Here is a 9,171-nt window from a genome sequence, read left to right on the forward strand (position 1 = left end):
TGAAACGAAGATGCAGTCTATGAGAGTCCAGCATTCTGTTAAGGTTTCATTTCTATGAAACATTAAAAAGGGCCGGCCTTCATGATTTCAATCTTACATCAACTAAAATGACGAGTAGATTGAAATCGAAAACCCAGTTCATCAAAACCCCACCAGCATTCAGCAGCATCTTAGAATGTTATATACCTATTTACAAATTATAACCGTTATTGATGTGCATAAATATCATATTTGAAAGCTATGCCCAAAAAAAGTTCTGCAAAAATTGTATTAGGAAGTGACATGTCTTCTTGTCAGAATCACAGGCTTGCTTAGGTAACAAAGAGGAATTTCAAGTCAGCCTCCGTCAATTTCCCTAGCGCCTCGGAGGAGCCGCCAATAGTCCTATTAAGGGAGGGACATGAAAGCAATTGCCATTATTCATAACACATTATGTCAAGGTATGCATACCTACATTTCAAACTTGTTCACACATTTAACTTACCCTTCAAATACTAGTTCCTTTTTCTCTTGCAGTTTTAAAATCCTCTCCTCAATTGTGTTTTCAATGACAAATCTGACGATTCTGTGCAGCAAAACAATGTCAAAATTTCACCATAATAATAACAAGAGTAACCAACCCTCCATTTCTTTTTTCTCCTTTTAATTGCATTTTCGAAGTGTTGGTTCAAGAAGCAGCACCTGATTGGCTTATATTGCCCTATTCTGTGAATCCTGTCTTGAGCCTGACGCTCCACAGCAGGGTTCCACCAAGGGTCCATCAAGAAAACCTGAGCTTGCCCAACAAATGAAGCCACGTGTTAACAAATTAAATCTAGGCAAGGCTATTGGAGGGGAAAAAAGAAAAGGAAGAAAATAAAATAAAAAATAGTACCAATATTTGACTACTTTCAAAGCCTACATCAAACAAAATGTTTAAAATAGTGACCAAGAAAAGGGACTTTAAATAGTCCATTATTTGTGTAGAAATATAGGTTTATGAAAACAACAGTTCAAGGAACATGTGACAAAAATCATATTCAAGTAATCAACCCATTATGAATATATGTGGCCTACACTGAAGAAAATATGGTGCAAAAAGAGGAGCAAGAACCAAACCTAGAAAAGAACACCACAGCAAGTCATAACTCATAAGTTTGCATTACAAGTCAATAAATAGATTAACCTATTTTCCCAAAGAAGCTACTCTTAACCATAATCAAATTTATCACACTAGGAATCCCAAATATGTCGAGTTATTAACTGATTGAGGAAAGATGTTAAGAACTTCTCGTAAGTGAAGTTTAAAATATGGCAACACCGCATAGGTACTGGGTTGAACTTGGTTTTCAGGCACTTAATACTCCAATGGTTCAAATCTTGTGCATAATGAATGGTCACTCATTATAGTTCAAAACTATACAATTACCTTGGTCGGTGAACGATACAACACTTTTTGCTCAGTGCATCATAGGTCCTACCAGTATCCATAAACTAATCTCCAGATACTCTAAAACTGACTTAAAATTTGACAGCAGAATATAAAAAGATGCAAAAGGAGATAACTCACATGTGATGCAACTGTTAAATTGAGAGCAACACCACCAGCCTTCAAGCTCATGAGGAAAATTTTGCAGCCTGGATCATCAGTAAATCTCTTAATGGCAGCATCCCGAGCAGCCAATGACATGCTTCCATTCAATTGAACACAAGATACACCTGACTGCAATCAGTTTGCGATGTCATCATCTTGATGCATTCTGCACACATTTATAAAGTTGAAAGTGACATAAACATTACCTTGTGCAGGGAGTAATTTATGAGATCCAGGAATGACGTGAATTGACTAAAAACAATCCCTTTTGCAGATCCATCCCTTTCAACCATAAATCTGATTTCTTCTCTCTGCAGCGATTTCAACTCATTCAAAAACGAGTTTACCAGAAGAAATTGCAGACCAATAGATAAACTCATAAGAACATTTTTTCAAGACATAGAAGCATTGCTTCAGATACAGCTTCCCAGATGTAGTCTCTCTTACCTAATTCCCCCCTCCCCCACCAAAGAGCTGATAATAATATTATAGGAAGAATAAAATAAAAATAAATAAAAATCAACAGTCAAACCCTTCAGCTGGGCAATCTTTCAATAGACAACCATTTTTCTTCTAGCAAGCAAACTACATGAATTTGTAAGATACACACCAGTGCCTCAATTTTAGTGCTTGTCTGAAAGTTCTCAAGCCGAATTCTGTTTAGAATGCTGGAGGATCTGAAACCTTTAATGGTTGTCTTATTAACCTGAACCCCAACATCCTTGTTTGAAGTTAAATCAACAGTAAGTAACTTAGAGCATGTGGGGCATGATACTTGTCCTAAGGAAGCAGAAAAGTCTATCAAGCATGCCTTGCAAAAGATATGCTCACAAGAGGTAACCTGAAACAAAAAGGAAAAGATATTCGAATAAAAATAAACAACACAATAAAGCTGGTTTGGTTTAAGTAGCTTTCCCATTTACATGCTTGTAAAGACAGAAATAGTGGAGATACAATAATAAGTTTATTTACAAGAAGAAAAGATGAACTTACAACAGGATCTTCTACTGGCTCATGACACAGGCCACAAGCTTGTTCAACATTACCATTACTAGGCAAGTTACTTTCTCTTATTGCAGTAGTTTGAGAATATACCACAAGATATGGATGATCAACAGCCTGTGTATTTAACCAGTGATGCATGAGGCACATGAGTAGACATATAAAAGGGGAATAATTAATGATAAGAACAACTTTAAGATAATAAGAGTAATGAGAGTAATAAAGGAAATCAACTTCTGATTTCCACATTTAAAAGGAGGGGGAAAATAGTATTGAAATAAAGAATAACAATATTTCAAATAGGTCACTCAGTTTTAAAATGAAGCTAAGAAATTCCCGCCATATAGTGTGTTTTTAGTTTATCAATGTCTTTACAGACATGTCCTATAAACTACTAACAATTCCCGCCATATACTGTCATTCTTTTAAGCTTTAAGGTCCTGTCAAAAAAAAAAAAAAAGGCTTCAAGGCAAAACTAATTCCACACCTTGTCAGATTCAACTTGAAATAACTCGCCCAAAAGAAATAAAAAAAAAGAAAAGAATTAGAAACATAGTTAATTGGGATTCAAGAACTTCAAAAGGAAACAGAAGTATAGAACTTCTGATTAGTTCCATTAGAATAATGAGCATTCACCTGACGAAGCCGTGTGAGGAGGTCAAATATATGAGCATAATTATTCATCAAAGTATTTTCCTCAACATATCTGTAAACAAAAAAGTAAAATATTTGAACACAAGTACACAACCATTGATGACTAGCATGGCTAAATCAAAATAGAAGAAATTTTTTCCCATTATCTAATATAATTGTAAGAATGGAATATAAGGAAACGACCAAGAGAAATCATGTATATCCAAACCCTGGATTCACCTTCTGTTCCATTTAAATAAAAAAGAAAAGTAGAATCATAGGTTCAGAATCCATTTTAATTACAAAAATATAATCATGAAAGAAATCTATAAGAAGTTAATTCTATATTTTTTACCCATCATTATCATTTCCCCCTCACTACTTTCTTCTCCACTTGCTTCAAATTGAGAAGTGTGGGAAAAGGAATTCATATTCATACAAATTCTGATATGACAAAGTACTGGTATAATCTAATATTAATCCACAAACATGGTTAAACTAAACTTGTTTGACATGATCAAACTTCTATGAGCACATTGATAACAGCTTGGAAACCAATCATCTGAAGTTGAGGCAAGGCAAGGCGTGCCAGACCTAGCTAATCAAATGTCAGATGGAAGTTTCTGATAAACACTTTTTGGCTTATGTTTTGACCCACTAGATTAACCTCAACCCTAGTTGACAAAAGGAACTGTTCAGGACAAGCAATTGCCCTCCAGGCCAATTTCATTCACAACAAGGTGATATAAGAAAGTAATTTAACAGCAACCAGTAAATTCAATAGCACTTCATTCTTACGGAATAAATTTTATTTTTATTTTCTCACAGACAACAGCTTTACCATACTTTATGATGAGATAAAGAATATGACATACGTATTAAACTGTGCCTGACTTTCATTGTATAACGATTCATAATAGTCTTGCTCTTTTATATCCAGGCTATCCTTCCTCAATGAAACCTGCAAGGAGAAATGAAATAGAAATAAATATGTAGGGTTTCCATATTCATAATTGCACAACTAGCCATATGAGCAACAGGAACTTACAATTCTAGGTGGTAGTGCAAGATCAGCAGCCCTGCCTGTTTTAGTTCGCCTTAGAACTATGTTCTTTAAAATTTTGTTCTTAAGCAGTATCATAGCTCTTCTTCCATAATCACCATATCCATACGATTGAATTGGTGTGGCAACATACTAATCAAGATTAAACATGAATAATAAAGAGCATGTTAACTTGTCAGCTAAGACTCTGTACAAAATTAAAAAGAATTGGCAACATAATCTCTGTCACACATGGTAAAGAAAAAATTAGATCAACAAACTGTAGACTTACTTTGTTCCACCAACAAAAATGTCTAACAGAACTGTGACCACAGGCTGAACATTGTTTAGAGGAGCTGCACAAGGGGACCAGGATATTAAACATAGTTAACAATTCCAGAATATCTAGTATTGAAGAATGTACAAATACATATGCCTATGAAGGCAGCACATGCACCCAACACCGTATATATTAACATAATGATGCAAGTATTTGAAAAGTGTGAAAACAACAGATGACAATGCTTATCAAATCCACATATCGTTTTTGATTCTAAGCCATACCTGTGATCAAGAGCCCGGCAATCACAGTCCTTGCAGAAATAATAGGAATAAGGAACTATTTGCAGAAACCGAACCTGCATAATGGCATTCTACGTGAATTATGTCCATGATGAGATATAAAACTTAGCTTTCAGTCTTCCACCAAACAGCGTATAGGAGAAGTTTGTCCTTGATAAATTATATAAAAAAAAAGCAAAATAGATAGTAGCCCAAAAAGACTGTAGTGTTACCAGAGAATACAGCTCTCCAACACGGTTCTGCAGGGGAGTGCCACTAAGCGCCCATCTGTATGAAGAGTCTAAGGCAAGAACAGCTTTTGCAGTGTTACAGTGTCTCGACTTTATGTAGTGTGCCTATTTTTCATATAAAGGAACAGATCAATTCATATCTCACAATGATGATTTATAATATATCGTTTGCAATAAATAAGAAACACCAAAAATGTAAAATTAGAGTTATTAGATCAAAACCTAGGCTAAAGCAACAAGTCATTAACTTTAAAAAAACAAAATGAACTGTAACCATAAGTAGGAGATAGCTGATTAAAACTTTGCTTAGGGATATTCAAACAATAAAGAAAACACCCTCAGATGTGTGGAAATAATAGAAAAAGGGAAAGGTACAAAATAACTATTTCATTGAAAAACATCTTATGGAAATTAGAAAGTTCAATTATAGAAGTAAAATAGTTCCATTAATCTTGATCATAGTATGCTATCAAAACTCACTTCATCCAATATGATCCGCTGCCATTTTACAGCATGAAGAAATGATTTCTCCCTGTCAGTGGCATCTAAATCATCCATTCCCAAGCCCATTTTCTCTTTCTTTTTCTTGTCAAAACCATCCTGTTCCAATTCTTCATTCCAATACTCATGATCTTTTATCTTCTGTTTTGTAGCAAACTTTTTCTTTTTCTTCATTTGTTTTGACTGTTTTTCTGTTCTCACAGCATCAGGTCCACAAAAATACCTCAGGTGATAAGGTAACTTATTCAGGTAAAATAATTTTCCGCAATATTGGCACTTTTCCTTAGGAGGCATCATATATTTTCTGTACTCAGACTCCACGATAGAGTAGGTTGTTATTACAAAATCATATTCAGATAACTGTTCAACATTCTTTCCTCTCCTTGCCCCATGATAAACCAGCACCTTGGTGCTTCCTTTCAAAGTAAATCGATCAATCTCATTAACCCACTGAGTGACAGCAACCACAGGACAAATAACAAGTGTTCCTTTGATAGCAGGTAAGACTCTTGATGAACCTGCCACAGGTGCAGGTTCATCTTGCTCACAAATCATGTGCTGGAATTCACGTTTAGCAAGTACTAGGGTAATTGCTTGAATAGTCTTCCCCATCCCCATCTCATCTGCAAGAATTCCTCCTCTTGACACAGAACTTTCCTGCTTCAAAGCCCATGCTAACCATTCCTTCTGGTACCTCAACAAAGGCATAGTCAGATCTGAGGATGGCTCAGCAGTTTCATTCATTTCTTCATTTTGATGATCTAAGTCAGCATCTGCTGATAAATTCTCATCGATCCACCTTTCTTGCTCCTCTTCCCAAGCATGCCATAGTAATACTATGTCAGATGCTCCCTTTTTGCTTTTCCTTGTTTTTTTCTTCTTTCGGTTATTAACCAAATTGACAACAGCTGCTGGCTGAATCTCTACATCAATCAGTTCTTCATTTCTCAAGTTGTGTGTCTTTCTTTTCTTTTTGGACTGTGCCTTTCCCCTTTTGTATAAATGGTTGCTACCATCAGATGAATCAGAAGTGTAATCAACCATTATATCAGAAACACTAATGCTTAAAGTTGGGTCTTGATTCAAGTCGAAAACACTGTTCCCATCTAATGCATCTGTAAGAAAATGACGTTTAAAAATAACACACATATGTCAGCATAATAATATTGACGATTACATAAATAAGAAGGTTTCAATTTTCTTGCACAATGATATCTACTCTGCTTCTCCTACCGAGTCATGATAAAGTAAACTAGAATCTCAAACAGACATAATTACTAGTTCATAAAACATTCCTTGAGTCAGACATCCTTTCCTTTCAATTGGGCAACACTAACAACTCAAACCGTATAGCCAACCCAGTACTACCAACTAACAAGCAAATATCATAAAATGAAAATTCTTAAAAAATAAAATCCAAACCACGAAGAAAGGTAATTAATATTAATATACCTTCATACTTGGAATCCGAAGATATTGCATAAGCATCTCCATCCATATCGTTAGTTTCAACTCCTTCAGTGGTATCCCTCGGTTGCTTCCCCTTCCCTGCTCCTAAATCCGCACATGAACACACCACAATATAACTAACTAAAACAATAACTAAGTTCCGCAAAGCAATAAATCATCACACTCGAAACCCTTTTTTTTTTAATGCTAAAAAAAATCAACTTTGAAACACTTTGCATTACGAAACCAATTAACCTCACGAAGAGAGCAAAGGTATCAGTTGAATTGGGTCACTTGTATCCAAGCATGCCTAAAATCTCTAACAATGGAATCACTTGTTAGACTCAAAACTCCGTTAAAAAGTAATAGTAAATAAACAAAATATAAAATAAAAACTGAAAATGGCTAAAAATAACGCACTCACAAAGTCGCAATTCAATAACATTGTAGCAGATACCAAAAGGTAGTAAAGTCAACACCAAAAGCCGCGAAAAGAAAAAAGAAAAAAACAAATAAAAAAAACGGAAAAGACAAAATAAAATTAAAAAAAAAAAAAGAAAAGAAATAGATAGTAGGAGTGTTAGTGTGTTACCAGAAGGCGAGGTTTGGGAAAGGCGACGATGAGAACGAAGCTCCATTGTGAAAGAGAGAAAGAGAGAGAGGGGTTTAGGGTTTTAGATTGGAAGGTGCGGTTGGAAAGTGTTTTTTTTTTTTATGTTGCGAGAAAAGAAAAGAGAGAAGTGAGAAGAGGGAAGAGAGGGGGGAAGATGGTTGTGTTAAGGGAACCGCACTCGCTCCACAAACTGTGTGACACTCAAACGGCGGGAAGACACTTTGTTTAACAGTGCCTCAACGACAAGTGCTACTATTCTCTGCAACGCGGACCACCTTATCCCTAATTAATTAACTAATCCGCATTTATTATGATTCCACCATTTCTATTTGTATACGTACAAAACTACGGTAATTAATTTTGTTAATTAATTTTTATATATAAATAATATTTATTATTATTATTATTATTATTATTATTATTATTATTGACATGTAGTTTTTACTTTTTAACGATATATATTTTTTAAAAAATAAAGGGATTTGTTAAGAATACCAAAATTTACCGAAAAAATATTTTGTAGAAAAGGTAAAAGGTAAATTTTTATGTTTTTGATATTATTAAAAACTTTAAAATTATACTTTTTATAAAATAAAATTCCTTTTGCACTTGTAACAAGTATTTTTAGTAAACATAATTTAAATGTATCACTTTTTAAATTTTTTGGGAAACAAATATTATTAGAGTTTTATAACTTTTAAAGATGTAATTTGACGTTTTAAATTCGTCACTTAAGAGGAATAGATTTTTTTAATTTTTTTTTAATTGTTTGATAAAGTATAATTTTTTATCGTATATTTTTTTAGTAGAACAAAAAAATATGTGAAAAAAAATATTTAATAATAAAAAAATACACTTTATCAAATAATTAAAAAAATTAAAAAAATCTATTTCAATTAAAAGAGATGTTCTGTTAATTTTTTTTTAAATTATCTTTTATATTCTTTTCTTTCATTTTGTTATCGAGTATTTTTTTACATTTTTCACAAAAGAAAGGGTTTTTTTTTTTGTTACTAGGATCTATTTATATTTATACCAAGTGTAAGTGTTGTTGATATTATTTTTTTTTTTTTCGGAATTTTAAACGGTCAATGTACCTTTAAATACAGAATCATTGAAAATGTCTCTAATATTCTCTTTCCTCATTAACTCAAAATTGTTTTATCTTACTTTTTGACTACATTTAATTTCAAAACTTTTACTAATTGTGTATTTAATCATAGTGGCAGATAATAAAAAATTATGCGAGTATCCACAGATATTTTTTTTCCTATAGAAGACAATAAGAAAAATTAATAAAAAACTAATTTTGCATCATTTGACAACAAGTATAATACTCGATAACAAAATAAAATAAAAGAATTTTAAAAAAATAATTATGGATATTATATTGAGATAAAAATTTTATATTTTAAAAAACTAAAAGTGCGTTCGATTTGCGTTCGATTTTTAATATTTTTTATTTTTTAGATTTTATTAAAAAAAAACAGAAGATGAAAATAAAAAATAAAATTTTATTATTTTTATTTTTCTTTCACAAAATTCA

At 33.0% G+C, this 9,171-nt stretch overlaps 1 protein-coding gene across 3 annotated transcripts; it reads right to left on the bottom strand.

Annotated features, from left to right (window-relative positions):
- LOC112737516 (DNA repair protein RAD16) lies at positions 1 to 7,928 on the bottom strand. Of its 3 annotated transcripts, none has more exons than XM_072211341.1 (17): positions 7,605 to 7,926; positions 7,268 to 7,322; positions 7,016 to 7,117; positions 5,543 to 6,678; positions 5,045 to 5,167; positions 4,815 to 4,888; positions 4,543 to 4,606; positions 4,257 to 4,403; positions 4,084 to 4,169; positions 3,212 to 3,281; positions 2,567 to 2,692; positions 2,184 to 2,414; positions 1,780 to 1,884; positions 1,550 to 1,702; positions 682 to 770; positions 485 to 565; positions 1 to 384 (listed from the first exon to the last, which is right to left on the bottom strand). In XM_072211341.1, the coding sequence occupies exons 3-17, from the start codon at positions 7,059 to 7,061 to the stop codon at positions 312 to 314; spliced, it is 2,604 nt and encodes an 867-aa protein (XP_072067442.1). In that variant the 5' UTR covers positions 7,062 to 7,117; positions 7,268 to 7,322; positions 7,605 to 7,926; the 3' UTR covers positions 1 to 311. The 3 variants fall into 3 exon arrangements, with proteins under 3 accessions (XP_072067442.1, XP_025643238.1, XP_072067441.1); XM_025787453.3 differs by having other exon boundaries at positions 7,268 to 7,331; positions 7,605 to 7,903; XM_072211340.1 differs by lacking the exon at positions 7,268 to 7,322 and having other exon boundaries at positions 7,605 to 7,928.
- Between the last annotated feature and the right edge of the window lie 1,243 nt (positions 7,929 to 9,171).

The sequence above is a fragment of the Arachis hypogaea genome, chromosome 13 (genome assembly GCF_003086295.3).
Source record: "Arachis hypogaea cultivar Tifrunner chromosome 13, arahy.Tifrunner.gnm2.J5K5, whole genome shotgun sequence".
NCBI lineage: Eukaryota > Viridiplantae > Streptophyta > Magnoliopsida > Fabales > Fabaceae > Arachis > Arachis hypogaea.